Source organism: Cyclopterus lumpus, chromosome 1 (genome assembly GCF_009769545.1).
Source record: "Cyclopterus lumpus isolate fCycLum1 chromosome 1, fCycLum1.pri, whole genome shotgun sequence".
In the NCBI taxonomy this organism is placed as follows: Eukaryota; Metazoa; Chordata; class Actinopteri; order Perciformes; family Cyclopteridae; genus Cyclopterus; species Cyclopterus lumpus.
Window position 1 is genome coordinate 10,585,507 of NC_046966.1, and position 17,872 is coordinate 10,603,378.

General features: G+C 40.6%; 1 protein-coding gene across 1 annotated transcript; it reads right to left on the minus strand.

Annotated features, from left to right (window-relative positions):
• Positions 1 to 545: 545 nt before the first annotated feature.
• aspscr1 (ASPSCR1 tether for SLC2A4, UBX domain containing) lies at positions 546 to 17,672 on the minus strand. Its single transcript, XM_034537914.1, has 17 exons — positions 17,564 to 17,672; positions 17,293 to 17,348; positions 16,577 to 16,691; positions 13,885 to 13,985; positions 12,371 to 12,428; positions 12,221 to 12,294; positions 11,565 to 12,132; positions 10,975 to 11,034; positions 10,660 to 10,799; positions 9,763 to 9,844; positions 9,592 to 9,658; positions 9,202 to 9,264; positions 7,819 to 7,871; positions 5,428 to 5,479; positions 5,246 to 5,315; positions 4,301 to 4,488; positions 546 to 836 (listed from the first exon to the last, which is right to left on the minus strand). Exons 1-17 carry the CDS (start codon positions 17,651 to 17,653, stop codon positions 826 to 828), a joined length of 1,848 nt encoding a protein of 615 aa, XP_034393805.1. The 5' UTR covers positions 17,654 to 17,672; the 3' UTR covers positions 546 to 825.
• Positions 17,673 to 17,872: the final 200 nt, after the last annotated feature.

Here is a 17,872-nt window from a genome sequence, read left to right on the forward strand (position 1 = left end):
ACCCCAAACATGGTTTCTGAGGTCACAGTGACCTTTGAACTCGAAATATGTGTGCACCAAATTTGAAGAAATTCCACAAAACATGACGCCTCACGGTCAGTGTGGGACATGAAACTACAGATTCTGGCTGCTACCTTTGGATACATCTTGGGATCGTACAGGAAAGGTTCTGTTAAGTTTTCATTAAAATTGTAATCAATATTTTAAAAGAACATCGTATAGTTCAATTCATGATTTAATAACATTTTTTCATTAGGCAAAAGCTGAGTTTCTACAACTTTGCTCAGCTGGTTAGCTTCAGCAGGAGTTTAGTTGTTCATTAGACCCATTTAGCTACGTGAATAACAAATTGATTCATAAAACAATGTTGGTTCATCAAAATGAATATTATTTTCAATTCCAGAAAAACAAAACTGTTATAAATATAACCCATAAAAACAAGATAATGACATACCGGAACCAACTATGGAAACAGAACGGTGCTGCTGTGTTCAGAGTCGTCTCTCTGCGTCTGAATTAACGACTTCGATACAAGAACATTTTTGTACAACCATCTTTATTCACTTTCCACAACATTTTCACTTGCTGAATAAAAGCAGCATCTTTAACACTCTCTCCTCCAAGAGATCAACCAGAATGAAACAATCCTCCAATCCCATATTCATCCGTCTTGTTATTTTGGCCCTTTTAAAACCTAGTCAAGTGCAAGCTTCTTCCATGCCACACAGTTGAGCCCTCAAAGCGCAGCAAAGGTTTAAGTGCTCTCCACAGTCTTCAAGCGGCTCATCAGATGTGAAGTCTTCTCATCAATACACAGCAACAGTCCTATTTCTTACCTGTGTAAAAAACAAACAGCAGACGGTAGTTAATATCTCTGAAGAACAACAACAAGTAACATTTTTAGCATTGGTGTTCATTTTGAAATATCAGAAAGTCCAAATGCTTCTTTCTGAGGAGAATAGTTCCCTCGTTTCATTTTGTTAAGCAACAACATGAGACGGAGAAACCAGAGATCTCTCCACTGACGACGGCCAGGTGTTCTGCTATAATCAACATGATGCAATTCATTAACACCTTTTTAAAAATACACAAAGAAAAAAGCTTGAAACATATTACAATAACTCCATGCATCCGCTCGAGACACTCAGAACCTCACAGCTGCATTTGATTAATTGATAGTTGTCAGCATGTAATGAGAACGTCAACAACCTCTAAAGGGTCGTTTTGTGCTTTTTGTCATGCTAAATTACTTATTTTCAAGAAACGTTTGAGCACACATCTGCCAAACACAAGATTTACAGTTTGATTCTTTGTGGTGAAACTCTTTTACAGTTCTGCCGGTTAAATCCACTATTAGTAAACAAAATCGCAAGAGTGTTAGTAAATTAAGAATTTCTTTGGTCGAAGACAGCCATACTTTGGACAGTGCTCGGCCATCTGTTTCCAGTCTGCATGTTGACCTCAGCTTCCCGTCTAATAGCTGTCCCTTCATAGTTATCATAAAGACAGGGTGGTGACAATCTTTTCAAGTGACTCTTATAAAACAACAAATACAATTTTTAAAAAAAGTGTATTTCCCCAAATGTTAAAATATACCATTCAATGTGTTCATTTAACAGTGTAAGAGCCAAATGTGGTAATGAAAATGTTACTATATATGTACACTGGGTGGCGCTGTTCTGTGGTCCTGTGGTGCCTGTATAGTCAATCAGATCATGATGCAGGTGTTGGACCCCGAAAAGGACACACGGTTTTGACAGCTCTGGGATTACGAGTGTTAGCCGTTTCCATCGATATCTTGGCATACCTCAGCAAAGAGAATAAACCCAATATAGTTATACAATGTCGAATGTGTCCGTGGGTGAAGCGAAAAGGACGCAGAGGTGGAGGCTGAACAAGAAATATAACACTACTGAATATGAAAACACAGAATATGCATTGCAATATGTGACCTGTTATAATAACTCCTGTCCACACAATGCTGATCATCATGATGCAGGATGGAGAAGAAAGCTTTTATTGGCGTGCCAGAAAGTCCCCAGACAGGAAGTTGGCTTTAATCTCAGTCCCTGTCAATACTTGTGCATTTTCTAATGATCTCTAATAAATGAGACAGGTTAAACTACTGGACATATTCAGTGACCGACAAACAGTCTCAGAGTGTGTGTGTGAGTGTGTGTGTGTTTCAGTGCCCTCTGCACTGCACTGCACGGCTCCACACATGGAGCCTATAATTCCCGATTCAGCCCCCCTCCCCTCAGTCTTTTAACTTTACTCATGAAAAAGAGAAAGCAGCCACAACTTGCTTAAAAAGACGCACAGGGACATACAGAGATCAGCCCGAAATGAAATGAGACAAAAGCAGGAGAGAAAAGGGAGAATTATTCCAAAGAAAAACATAATAATAATAATAATAATAATAATAATGCATTTAATTTATATAGCGCTTTTCATAGTACTCAAAGACACTTCACATAATTAAAACATCCTAAAAGCTAAAAATAAATAAATAAGAATAGCTAAAATACAGGTAAAACAAATAAATAGGGACTTTGAGTCGCTCGGACCCTGATAAGAAAACAAAAACAAAACAAAAAAAACAATCACACATTAAAAGCAGGTTCTGAACAGGTGGGTTTTGATTTGGGATTTGAATGAGGAAAGATCAGTGCAGTCTCGGATGAGTTTGGGGAGAGAGTTCCAGAGGGAGGGGGCAGATATGGAGAAGGCTCTGTCATCAATCAACATCAATGCATGGACCACCAGAAACAGCACAATACAACAACAGAAAAGCGCTGCGACTGGACAGACCACAGGGGCTCATGCTGTGTGATGTGGCCCAGCAGCAGGCTCCCTCCCTGGGACCCGAGAGTCTGGAGTGGCCTCCTGGGCCAGAGGGGGCCACCATCATGAACTAATTGGTTCATCCTAAAATGCATCCTTATCTTCTGAGTCATTTCAAAAAGGCCATTTCCTATTGACTGTGGTTTTGGGCTTTGGGTTTGTGTGTTCACCACGACAAGATTGTGCGGCTCAAAGCCTTCTGTTCTTTCCTACAGGAAAGAAAAGGACGAGATCTCAGAGGAGGACAGCTGGAGGGGCGAGTACTTGTTTCTGATTTAGGTGTGAAAAGCTGTCAATTGAACTCCAGTGTGGACAAAACAACCAGACTTCCAATAGGACTCTGTTGTGGTTTGTTTGTTGTTTAAAAGCAAAGCAGACCAGCCACAAGATTTTGTGACTGTAGAGAAGTGTTTCGATTAGCGAAACTACTGTTAAAGGAACAGTGTGTAGCATTTATGAGGATTTACTGGCAAATATGTAACAAAATATTAAAAAGTTTGTTTTTAATGCATATTCACCTGAAAATAAGAATCATTGTGTTTTCGTTTCCTTAGAATAAGTTGTTGATATCTACATACAGAGCGAAGGTTCCTCTTCACTGAGCGCTGTTCCTACAGGAGCTCAGAAGGGACACAAACAGTGGCTCTACATCAGGCCATTCATGTCTCTGTCGGCCACCGGAGTTCTCCTCCACGCTTGGCACATGGGAGAAGTTTCAGTTGGTAGCAAACTGCAACCTCGCCACTAGACGACGCCAAATATCCTACACACTGCACCTTTAAAGCAAACTTTTGATCATGAACCGTTAAGAAAGCGATTGAAATAAGATTCTGTATTGGCCTGGAAATTATGTTTGAAAAAGTCGAGGTAAAACAAATGACATATTAACAACATCAGTTACTTTTTTTGAATGGAGAGAGTTATGGTGTAACACAGTGAATGTTGCATTATGGGTCGTTTGCAGCCTAAAGTGTTGCTAGGCGAGCAAGTTTTGAAGTCGGTTCATTGGTTTCAGTAAGTAAGCGATGATGCCAGTAAGTGTTTAAGAAGCCCAGTTTGACTTCTAGGAGCTTCTGATGGCCTAAGTAAAAAATGTTACTGCCACGGAGGAAATAAATTCCTGACAAGCAAAAACATCTCCCATGTGTACTGCAGAACTGGATCAGGGGCCGCATCATCTGCCAAACAGCCAAGAGTGACCAATATGTCACAGAATGTGAGGAGCTGAAGAAGAGAGCCAGATGAAATCATTCTGACCTCTTTAAAAGCCGGACAGTACAGTGTTAGTAAGTGTCACCACATGTAGTGCCGAGTCACTCCGTATTACTTTATTTACAGCTCTTGGTTTGTTTATAAAAAGGAACTTAATATTTTTTCTCTTGGTCTGGACCAAATGAACCAACCTGCTGGTGTGAAAGTGACTGAAATAACTATGCGAGTGTGGTTCCGTCCTCACCTGGAAGCTTGAGCCACTTGGGCACCTTTCCCGGGTCAGATCGGGGCGGTTTAGCAGCCTGGATGTGTGTAGACGAGTCTCCCTCGTCCTGTGTGGACCCGCTGGTGTCCTCCTTCGGCTCTGGAGGAGGCAGCGGCTCCTCTGAGCCCTCAGTGTTGGAGGAAGGTGTTGGGGACCGGAGCATGCAGCTGAGGGGGTGGGGTGGGGGGAGGTTAAAATACCTTAGTTTCTCTGGGAAAAATGGAAAGCATTTTTTATTTTCTTTGGGAGTTCCTGTAACTATTTAAAGCAGCATTGTTTTGCATGAGGAGCTAAATCAGAAGTTATTGGGTGAGATCAAGATCTAAATCAGAAGAGTGATGACCTTGTTGAAGAAGCAAGGGGACAACAGGTGGGGGTCACTTTTGGGAAACGTGCTCCATCTTTAGCAGGACTGGAAAATGGTTTTATGTGTATATTTATGTGTGTGGAGGGCACCTGCTGTTTAGGCTGAACCTCAAAGGGATTCCAATGCTGACAGCTATGTGAAAATAGGCTGGTTGCCGCAGGATACAAGTGCATAAAGACATCCTAATGCATGCACAGTCAGACACACATCTTATTTCTCACACACACACACACACACACACACACACACACACACACACACACACACACACACACACACACACACACACACACACACACACACACACACACACACACACACACACACACACACACACACACACACACACACACACACACACACACACACACACACACACACACACACACACACACACACACACACACACACACACACACACACACACACACACACACACACACACACACACACACACACACACACACACACACACACACACACACACACACACACACACACACACACACACACACACACACACACACACACACACACACACACACGTGAACACATACCTTGCAATGGACTCATTTGCTTGCAAGGCCGAGACAGAGGATTCAAGCAGTTCCCTCTTCATGTAAAAATCTGTGTAGGACACGCACACACGCACACACTCGCTTTATTACATTCCTCAGTAATACACCAGTATCTAATTCAAAATCAGCATATGAAAGAAAAGAACCAAAAAGACAAGAACCTGTCTTGACATCGGCTCCAAAGTACACCAGAGCACCAGGAAACAGGTCGGCCTGCAGACAGAGAAGAGAAGTGAACCGAAGCCATCAAAATACATCAAGTCAATCTGCAAAAAATGTAACGCAAAAAAACAAGCACTGCCACAACATCCAAGCCAGAGTCAAGTTCATTTTTGAAGATTGCTCGAGGATCTGAACCAGTAACCGAGGTGCTTTGAAGTAAACCACAGAATGAGCAACAATCAAATGTTTGTGAAAACACTCTCACCCCTGAAGCACAACACTCCTCTCCGGTGAACGTCTTAATGGTTATAATTGACCATTTGCAGGCAGATATATTACCAAGCGTACAATTATGAGGTAGAAACGCAGACAGACAGGCATGGAGGGCACGTGTCTGTGACTTAAATAGTGACAAAACTAGTTCAGGATAAACAAACATCACATGTTTAACTCAGACGAGCACGTAAGCAGAAGAACGAAGTCCAGTTGTTTTAATGATGTACTTGTAAAATGACTTTCAGACAAACCTCAACTTTACACAACAAACCCACCATGACTAGTTCCTATTTATTCCAGTTAATCGATCCTCTAACATAACTGAGAATGTGTTTAATGAATGACATTAAAGAGATTCAGAGCATATCTAGTGCCTCCACATGGCTACCAACATGGAGACGGCGGAGTGTGCTGGCCCTTAGCTAGCGAGAGGGGCACAACAGAGAGAACCCCATATGCAGTAACATGCACGCGCAGTCGGCCTGGCTCCATAATAAAAGCACACAGAAGCTCGAATTATAAAAACACATATCGTCACATAGCAAATAGCTGTTTGCTACTATATTAATGCTCTGAACATCAAACTTGGCACCTTTAAATACAAACCGAAATAATAACTTCATTCAACATATAAAAGGATAATTTCCAGTTCGCTCTCCACTACAACCTGTCTACACACTGTCCTCTCCCTCTCTGCCCCCTACCCTCCCTAGCTGGTTGCTAAATTGGGACCCTCACTCCTAATTGCTATTATAACAGCCCTGTGAGCAGGAAACAATGTGTTACAGTGAAACAGGCATTCCTGTTTCTCTGGCAGCGGTGTGTGCGTTTGTGTGTGTGTATGGGAGTGTGTGTAAGAGAAAGAAAAAGAGACAGTGTAAAAAAATAAAACCATTTAAGAGAGGAATGGAGGGAGGCAGAGCGGATCCTGATGGAAGACAGAGGGAGAGACGGGGATGCCTGGTATCAAAGGGCTTCTGGGTTGGAAAACATTCCTTTCCTGACATGACACAAAGTGATTGAAGTGTGTGTTTTTGTGTGTGAGAAAGAGACATATGCGTGTGCATTCATATCTATGACAAAGATTGATGTATAGACAGGGAAACGGAGCCAGACAGTGTGTGTGTGTGTGTGTGTGTGTGTGTGTGTGAGACTTGAAACCAAGATTAAAGATGTAGTTTGTGTGTGCTTTAAGACATTTAAGTTCCCAATGGATGGAGACATGGGGGTGAGGGAGGAGGGTACACACAAGAGAGGGTTGAGAGAGGGACAGTCGTGGTGGATGAGGGGGGAGAACGAGAAGAAAGAGAGAAAGCTGAAACTGGGGTCCAGGAAAGGGACGTGTAGTTATAAACAGGCAGGGAGTTCAGGAAGGCACAAAGACAAAAAACAAAGAGAGACGGGTGACTTGCATCAAACATCAGATCAGATTCAGAGTGATCATGGCATCAAAAGAGCCCCCCCCCCCACACACATGCACACTTCAAAGTGTGCTTTTGAGGATTGTTATCTTTTGTACCAGTGCCTCAGAGGAGCTGAACACGATCACAACGCGATATAGCTTCAAACTACTTTCTCTCCCTCCCCTTCGTTCCTCCACTTATTTTTCCGTCTACTTTAGGTTGAGTCAAAGTGTCAGAAGAAAGAACCAGGAGGAAGTGATAAGGAAAATGTTCTTGCCGTTCTGAAATAATCCATCTAAAAATAAAAGAACAAGGAGAATTTACGAGGGCGTCTGAGTTCAGACTGATGAACCAAACAAGAGAACATCTTCTTGTTTTGCATTATTTGATTAGCTCCGAACTGAGAGGCAACAAAGCCTCAAGGCTGCCCAATTCTCTGTGTGTGTGTATGTGTCAAGATCAAAGCGAGGCCTGTATTAACCCCATGTGCCAGTCTGGCAAAAATCAAGCCCAGCTGGGGTCAAGGACAGTGGAGGGGGGAGTGTGAGAGAGGGTAGGGGGGGGGGGGGCTTTGAAGAGGAGAGAGGGACAACTCGATACATTTTACATCCCGTCTCTCTGTGTTTGTTGTTTTCTGGAGTTTGACCGTTATAGTCAAATCATTCTGTTTATTATTGTGGTAGAAAGAAAGAGAGTTGCCTAAAGACTTACCTCAAACAGTGTAGCTGAGGGGTCATCCAGGATGGTTTTTGGAGGGGTGATAACTGAAAAAATGATAACAAAATTAGAAAGAGGGAATATCACTAATATCTACACTGAAGTCATTACCGATACTGGATAGTTAAACTAATCAAATCAAAAAAGTCAATTCAAGAAATATTGAGACTGATGTTGGCAGACAGACTCTTAGATAAACTGCAGGCTTTTCCTCCAGACTATGATCAGTTTATCTAAAATTCATGTCGGGGCGACTATGGGTCAGTGGTTAGCATGCCCGTCTTTCAATCAAGGGGTTGGCAGCTCAATCCCTGCCCTAGTCGATGTGTCCTTGAGCAAGACACTTAACCCTGCATTGCTCCCCGTAGCTGTGTCTACGGTGTATAATGTAAAGTGTCTTTGAGTATCTTGAAAAGCACTATATCAATTAAATGGATTATTATTATTATTATTATTATTATGTGGCGATGTAACAACGTCAGATACTGTACATGAGGACGGCTACATTTATTTCACAGCCTTTCAGGGAAGTATGAATAAGATCAAGTTGGTGGAAACACTAACCTTTTCATGCACACAAGTAGATCAAGTCTAGATAGAAATGCATGTCCACTGACCACAATAATAATTTGCCATCAAACTACATCTAAAGTATGAGGAGGCACTGGCTGTAAAATAAGTCACAAAATTGGACAATTAAAACGGAGAAAAGCTGATAAATTAAACATTAATTTGTTTTTAAAATTGTGTCTTATTTTCATAGTTTTAAGGCAGTAATTATAAGTCATCAACTTTATTGCTAAAATTTGGAAATTACATTACAGAGAAGTCAGAGGGGGCAATCAGACGATCGGAAGGCTTTAAAGAAATGTAAATTAAATTGAAAGAGAATGTGGTTACGATACTCTGGCGAATGTTTCGACTTGTGCACAACCTATATGATTGTTTGGCCTCTCCTGTTTCTCGCCCGTTGACTTAACCGGAACTACTTTCTCTGTGTTGTTCCCGGGTCTCAGCAGTTACTTGTCGAGTAGAGACCATCAGCTGAATGATATATCGACAATATACAAACGTTTCACCATGTGTATGATGGCTGATAAATAACGGCAGGATTTAAAATTATAAAACAGTGTCGCCATTACATAGTTTGGTCACAATCATAACGCAATACTGGGATTAGCTTTAAAAATCCCTCATCAGTCATATCATTATCCCAGCTGATAGAAATGATTGCCAAAACTTCATAAAGATATTTTCGGGCCAAGTCTGAATACACAGAAATGTGATCATCAAACCTTCACGAAAGGAGCTACAGGGGTGGATTTGTACTCGCAATGATGTTGTGATTAATTAGTAGGAAAGTAAAATGAGACTTACACAAGTAGAAACTGAGCTGAGGATCCTCCAAGTGACTCCTCACAAAATGCTTCACAGTACCAACTGGACACAAAACAAACACACTTAAATCATGAACAAGTAGCTCTATGCATGTGGAGGATAATTCATTTTTAAGATGGAATTCCCCTCAGATTTGTTGATCTGCTGGTTGTCGTGTTGCTGTTGGGTCTGAGGTGGATTTAATCCCTGGAATTATAGACCCGTCTCATTATTTCTGTCTCTCTCTCTGGTGTGGCTACAGTCATAAATGTGGTATGGGAGCCGCAAGTACCTCTAACATTGAAGCCATACCTGTGGCTAGCCAGCTGAAATGAACACTCTCCACCTAACCTCCCACGCACCCACACACACACCCAGACACACACCCACCTGTCTCCAGAGGCCTGAAGAAACCTTGTAGAACATGTCTGTCTGGAAACTGGACCCTCAGAACCACCTGGAGACACACAGTGGCAGTAGGTTATGCAAAGTCTGTATATCTCACACAAACACACACGTTTAAAAACAGGACTGTGATTATTTGTCTGTCCTTGTGCTAACTTTAGGATATCTTTCCATCTTCTCCTTCATCTGTGTTTCTCTCAGAGATTTAGTCATTAGCGGAGCCTCCTCCAGTAGCTTCCTGGGGAGAAACAGACAGATGCAGTTGTAACAAAAAGAGCAGTGAAATAAAAAGCAAACAGTGGAATCAACAATGGGAAAGATGAGCAGACAATGTTTAATCTTCTACCCTTACTTGTGTGTGTGTGTGTGTGTGTGTGTGTGTGTGTGTGTGTGTGTGTGTGTGTGTGTGTGTGTCAGAGGCAGAGACGAATTGCTGTGGTCGGCTTAATTCCCCCCTTGGTAATTGTAGCCATCGACACAGTAGTAGCGTAGCCATGAGGCAGCCAGCCAAGTCATAATAGATGGAAATTAAAGGATGTACGCGATGAGGTCTCAACCTGACAGTGTTTGGTCGATGGCTGGAGGATAAACGTCTACACAAAACAGGATTACTAATTGCTCGCTGTATGCCATATTTGGAAGCGTTTGTAGTGTGTTATAAATGAGTAAATGTTTGCAAACACACACAACGTCTCAGCAGCTGTTGTCTGGTGGGGCCACATTCAAAGAGCACAGCATAAAAAGGTCTGCATCTGTTTTGAAGAAGCGCTCATAAATAAATAAATAAAAAACTTCAAACTCACAATAAATAAAAACAAACTTCAAAACGCACGCTGTGATGCCTGATATTCTCCCTGGCTATGGCCTCTCATCACTTCTATGGTATTCTGCAATTAAGGGTTGTACATCGACAAAACGCCTCAAACTGACTAATTATCTGTTACAAACAATGCAGGAACTCATCTGATCCAGACGCGTTTCTGCAGCAACAAGGAATTTATACTAAATATCACACACAGTCCTCTGACCCAAAGTCACCGAACCTCCTCCCACCTCTCGCTCTTCAGCTGGGCGAAGCGCTTACGCACATCATCCATCGTCACTTCAAAGAACTCGTCTGGAGGATCTCTGTGGTCCTTAGAGTGACGGGACATTGCGTCCAGGTGGTAGATGAGAGGCTCCCTCTCTACTGGCTGAGGAAAGAGAGCGAGTCAAGAAAAGGATGGAGACATCAAACAGTCCACACTGATGGTTTCTTCAGTGTAGCAAAGATAATGTGTGCGTGAGTAACAGAGTCACATTGTGCCTAATGCTCAATCAAAATGTAACACACACACGAAAGTTCTGACAGGTAATACATAATTTTACCTCCAAGAACTCCTCCCATTGATCCATGTCCTCGTCCGGCTGGTTGGCAGTGGTTTGACACTGTGAGGATCAGAAAAGACCACCAGCTTTACTTCATTACTTGTGCAGAAATTGTCCACACTGGGTTAATAAATAACCCAATAAATAACTCAAGGACAATGATGTTTAATTTGCTTGTATCAAATAAAACAATCTGCAAAAATGTACTTGATTGACTCCTTGAAGCTGGCATGAAAATGTGGTCACTAACTAGAAACACTAGTTGACCTCAAAAGTAGTGATAAAGCATGATGTGGGAGTTAGTTTCTATAACTAGATTGTCTTTTAATTCAGCTAAACACTCGAGTTAAGACTATTTAGTTTCATTCATTTTCATTGCAGCCTGAAAAATGAATGAAACTAAAATAGTCAAAAAGAATTGCTTGCAAATGTTCTATGGTTTTAAAATTGCCCAATTTAGCAGCAACAATTTCATGATAACTGGGAAAACTAACTGCTGAATGAATATTTTGAGATTGTTTAAAAAAATAAAGAATATGCTTATGATTATTTATATTTTATTTATTTATTTCTAAAATAAGATGACTAACCTTGGTGCTCGAACCGTGGCTAGATTTAGCTTTCTTGGCTTTTGGTGATTCGACTGCTGTTATTGGAGCTGACAGAGACGAGGATGATGAGGATGAAGATAGTGAGCGTCCCACTGCACTTCCCCGTGGACCCCCGAGGCGCTGACCGCCTCCAGAGAAGGGAATGAAAGGAGCAGAGGGAGCCGAGGAAGAAGAAGATGGGTCAGAGTTCAGTCCTGATGGCCCCGCTTCCTCGCCATCCTCCTCTGGCGGTCCTCTCCCAACAGGAGGAATCTTTGGCCCAACTGCATCCTGGGATTTTGGAACCTCTTCCTGTTGAACAGGAAGTTTGATGCATGTGGCAGGGGTGGGAGTTGGAGCGACGTGAGTTTCGATTCGACTATGGGGGTCTGAATTCTTATTTGTCACTTTTGTTGTTGACGTTTCCGGATGTGAGGGTGAAGGATCGGGCTGAGATGATGGGCTAGGTGTGGTTTCCTTGGCAACAGATGTGGTTGGCGTAGCAGCCGTTTCAATGGCTTCTTCGCCATCTTCTTGTCCCTGTGCTTTGATCTTTTTGATTAAAAACCTTCAACAAATAAAACATAGCTTTATTATGAAGTCTCAAATGAAGATGATTGTATGTGCAGTAGGTTGTATGTACACAAGCAACCTACCTGACAATGGCATTTCCTCCTGTAAGACCCAGAGACTTCAGAGTGGTCTTCTTGAGTGCTTCTTCACCACTCACCTGCACACACAGACACACTAACATTAGTACCCATAAACGGAGAGTTGAAAAATGGAGTTAAAGGAACATTGCATACCTCATCTCTCATGTAAACACACACAGGGGTGGATCCTGGCTCAGACAACTCGGACACACTGGAATCAGGTGGAAACAATAAGAAAAACAGATTAAAGTTAAGGACGACAGATTTTTGTTTGCTTTAAAAGCAACAAAACACAGAAGTGACTTTCTCTCAGCCCCGTGATTTTACAATAAAATCTCATGCGATGCACTGGCATGTCTGCATGTGTATACCATGTGAGCAAAACCCCAGGTAGAAACTAATTGAATCCTAAATGTTTTACTATCGTTCTCCACAGCTCCGAAAAGCTTTCCTGTTAGTTTCACAACATTCACAGAGCTTTTATACTGATGTGGAGCTAATATTATTTTCATAGAAGCATAACTTCCCTGGAAAAGGATCAGTATCTGGAGTGATGTCATTTAATAGAGATGAGGGCTGGACAGATGCATGAACACCTGGGCCTGCACAGCTGGAACCACTGAGCAAGAGCTGCGTGTGAGTGTGTGTGTGTGTGTGTGTGAGACACAATAACACCATTAATTTCCAGACATGTCGATAGTAAAAGGCAAACACAAAAGCTGTCCATACTTGTGAGGACCATCTCAAGCACTTTACCAGTGCGACGTGTTGTCAATATATAGTGAAATGTGAAAGATATGAAAAAAACATTAAATAATTCAACACATTCAACACAATGAACTATGTTCCTCTGTTATGCTCATCCCCAGTGACCAAACTGTTCTTGTTTAAATTAATGTTAGTTTTTAAGTGTATATGTGTTTATAATTACAGCTTCATATTGAATAGAGTTGCAAAATGTGAGAAAGTATTTCAGGCAACCCACGATACATATCCGACTTGGATCGACATGAAACTCTCCTGGTTGAACCATCAGTGCTAAAGATTTAACAACTCCGGCAGAAAATATGTGGTTCTTTGATTTAAAAAAAAAAAAAAAAAGCCTGTGAACACAAATCCATGAGATTAGAAGTTTACTGCGTCTCCAAAGCTGTATTTTCGTTTAGAAACATTTTATCACAGAGCTTTAAATTCAGTGACGTGTCAGTAACAATTACAGTATTGAGGAAATGTCACAATCTGCAGGTTAAATGAATTGATTATGTTTCAACTTTGAATGAAGTCAGAAACTATGGTGTTGGCCAACTCAAATAATGGATCATTTTGGATTCACAGATGATTGGTTTCTTTACCATAGCAACCGCAACCGAGCTGCATGGGTATTTGGAGCAGTTTGCCATACCACACTGATGACAGTTGAAGATAAAATACTTTAAACTGATGAGCAACAGTATACAGAAGAGTCCTATGTTTCTATGTAAACTAAGACAGAGTATATTGTTTAAAGAGACATCTGAAATTGGAATAAAGAACGGAGAAATGCACTTCAAAAGGAACAGCGGATCCTCTAACTTCGTAACTCTTAACTAAATGCATTACCCCAACTACATTCCAACCTCAACCCTAAAACCATCACTGTACACATGCATACACGCTCATACACACACCTGATCTGGGGAAAATGTGTGAGCAGCTCCCACAAACTCTGTCCACAGGAGAAAGAACCCTGGAGCCGAGAGCCGTCCACCATCTGTAGAGCAATCCGCACCTGAGGGCAATGAAACGAGTCACACACACAACTTCAGTCAAACACCATAAACACACTTTACATAAAAAAACAGTGTCCATGATCCAGAAATCAATAACAATCTGTCCATATCTCTTGAGCTGGGACTCCAACCTCATAGTCCATACAGTACACAGGTGCTATTGACGATTCTCAATAAATTAAAAAGGGCCACTAAATGGGTTTCTCTGTGGCTGTTTTTGCATTTATTATGAGATCGTAGAAAATTGACCATTAAAGGATTAAATTTAAAAAAAAATACATGGCATAAAACCATCACCAGGGTAAAACAGTTTCTCAGACTTTTCTTTCATTTGTGCTTTTCTTTAAATGAAATACTGCATCAAGTCCTTATTCAATTGGAACAAATGTAAAAAAAAAAAGATAAATCAGAAGCAAAAACAATGTGGACCACTTTCTTTTCTTGCTTGTAAGAAATGTAAAACAGGTGGATGCAAAGTGCATCTTAACCTTTCATGTTGAAGGAATGCATTACAGGAAACTCACTATATAAGTATCAAAATCTCTCTAGGTGGCCATTTGTAAGTTCTTGGCTCTAGTCTTGAGCCATTTTGCAGGAAGAGAATTCTTTGATAATCAAATCTGATTAAGCTGCACATGTGGGCCACCTTAGTCTGGAAGTGAGTAACACCAGGCATTGGCGCGAGTCTCTGTTGTTCTTCCTCTGAGTCATTCTACAAGTTGCTCATGTTTACTAAACAACCATGTTGTCCAGCATAGAAAGCATGCTGCACACCAGAGAGATGAAAGAGCTCTTTGGCTGTCAACCGCTAACATGAAAACTCTCTCACACACCAGTTTGGCTGAGGTGAATGTTGGAAGGTTTAAGAGTCAGTGTGTATGAGCATATAAAATCTGTGAGGTATCAACAGTCAACCGTCCATCAAATGAACAAGAACAACAGATCAAACCCAGCCATGATTTTACTCATGACATCATAGAAAACTACAGCTCAGCTACAACAAAGTGTTTATCTGGATACAGATCAGAGTGACCGCAGGAACACAGACAAAGAACTAATGATTATCCAGTTACCGGCAATAAAAGCCCACATATACAGCTGACAGAAATGCCACAGATGTTGCAACCTAATTTCTCCATGATTATGGGTGGGGTCAATCAATATCTTGATATGGTTATGTGACGGTATTAAGTTGGTCTTCAACCAAATAACTTTTTCGACTAACACTATTTTGTGAAATAATAGATTAGTTTATTTAAACAAAATCGACAGATCAAATATATATTTTTTTAAAGAAGCACCACTTTAAATCTTGTGTTTCCAGATATGTGCTCATGAGTTTCTTGGAAATAAGTAATTTAGCATAAAAAAAGCATTTAAAAAACACCATTTAAAAAAGGTTGGTATTGGTAAGCTTTTGCAAAAATATTTCTAGTGAAATTCTCATTATATCCTGAAAGCCATCGATGAATCAAATGCTCTGACAAAAGAAAATCCAGTGTCTGTGGCTGTCGTAGGACAGCGATAAGCTACTTGCCTGAATACCGAACAAAAAGGACCGATTAGATTACTAATCAACTAAGAGGAGGAGCCCCAGATGGTACAATACTGATAGTCTGGCACCAGCATAACGATACTTTTATATGTTTCAGGGAATCACCTACATTGCGATACTTGGACTAATCCTCATACTGTGAAATAGAGGAATGACAAATCAAAGCAAAAACCTTAATGTCATAGTGGAGAAATCCAATAAATGCAGATGCTTCCAGGTATGACGTGAGTCATATGGTAAGGGCTCCACAGTCACCTGATCTCAACCAGACTTGAAGAGTCGTTGACGAGGAGCACTGAAGCTTTTTTGACGGCTCTTGGTGGAAGAGCACCTTACGAAGACACTTTGTTGGTCCACAGTCCAAGACATTACAATACAATATTAATACAACATATACAAATACAATATTTAGAAATTATTTGAAATTTAAAATGATTAATATTATCAATGTTGTTATTTTCTCAAAAATATTAAACATAAATATAGAAAAAGCGTCTAAAATGTTTAGATAGCGATATTGTAACGCTAAAGTGATAAGAGACATCGTCCAAGATATCATCTTAGATTTGTGTTGTCTCTTGGTTTTAATAGATGCACATATTTCATAAAAGCATGAATAGTAAATGCCACAATATTGTCATTGAGGCATTTGGTCAAAAATATCTTGATATTTGATTTTCCCCATATTGGCCAGTCCTAACTTGGGATATGTACCGACTAAGAAATCTGAGCCAATTATTTAATTCTCTTGATCATGAAAGCCAGGGAATTAAATTGAAATATATTAAAGATGTTCCAAATATCAAACTGTTCATGGTTGTACAGGTTTTCCAAATAATTAAAATAGAAACAAATATAATGTAAAATCCACATGTTTAAAACTAAATGTAACTAATTCAGGCCTGAGAATAGAGTTAATACTGGTGATACCGAAGAGCAGACAATCTCAATATGAACCCACATATTGCACTGACACAGACATACACTCATGACTGTCGTATGTCTGTATGTCTCTTGCACTTTATCTAAACTAACCTGGCTGTCAGCTACAGCCTGTTTCCTTGTACTTGTCACCATTTCCAGTTTTGCATTGTTGGGCAGGTTGGCAAACCTCCAAGGCAGCGTAAGGTCAACAGCAGTCCTCTGAAACCTGTCAAATGTTGATGGCAGAAGAGAGGCAGGTGAGGATGATGGAACAAAAACTTCTTAGATAATGAAAGAAATACTGAGCACCATTACATTTGATAACATATCCACCCTCTATGGTTCTCCGATTATTAAGAATAAGACAAAAAGGAAACTAAGATTCCTTTGGTGAACTACATCAATGCAACTAAAGTAACAACTGCTATGCTGATTTCTTTCTTTTGCTCAACGGAAGAGTAAATCATATATGATTGTATATAATAGTCCTAGCATAATTAAAAACGTAAAAACAATATTACATTTATTTTTATCACTAAAAAGTCAAATTCGGTGCTTGAATTCAACCCTAAAAGTTGAATAACTCACCTAAATAAGTGTTGACAGACCCCAACTACTAATAACAGTTTATCAGCTGGTCTGGTATCAGCAGCCATGTAAACTCACAGAATACTCGTCACTACTCTCAGACTTTACATGCTAAACCCAAATCAGTACACACGAAGATCAATTACGTATCGGGGTCTACTCTCAGACGCAGTCCGGGCTCAGGTCTCCACTTAGACACACAGTGCTGTGACAGCTAGCATCAACCCACTGATACTCACTTCAAACTGTGTTCCTCGGGGTTAAATCCATGTTTTTTGCAGACATCCTCCAGCACCTGAAGCAAATATGAACTCAGTAAGAAAGTTGCCACCTAATGAGCAAATTATTTCCTTTCATCCGCACGAACACAGAAACTGATCTGTCACCGGCTAACGTCTGTTAGCCAAACAAGCTAACAAGAGGAAAAGTAGTTGCCCTGGTTTGAAGACAAAATAACAGAATAAAACAAACAGGCCGTGTCATAAAATATGCCCTTAAAACACGCGTTACCTGTAATAACGGTGTGTTTGAGGACACTTTAACAGCTTGTCTTCTCCCGTTAGGAGTGAGAACCGTCACAGCTGTGCCGCTGGCTGCCATTGTGTGTCGTGACGTAGCGGTGTTTATTTGAATAAACTTTATTGACATAATACCGGCTTCACGAAGACATTTTCTAGGGAAATGAATTGATGTTTGACAACTGACACATTCTGCAATATATTTAAAATATAAAATAAATTACAAATGTATATTAAGATTATAAAAATCAATGTAGCATATATCACACACACAAATATATGCAGATGATTGAAGAGTAAA

Coding starts and splice junctions, on each gene's coding strand:
- aspscr1 (XM_034537914.1), bottom strand. CDS start 17,653: ATGGCAGCCAGCGGCACAGCTGTGACGGTTCTCACTCCTAACGGGAGA. Junction 9,659..9,762: donor AGATGGAAAGATATCCTAAA/GTTAGCACAAGG, acceptor GTGTGTCTCCAG/GTGGTTCTGAGGGTCCAGTT. Junction 7,872..9,201: donor TCAGCTCAGTTTCTACTTGT/GTAAGTCTCATT, acceptor TCATTTTTTCAG/TTATCACCCCTCCAAAAACC.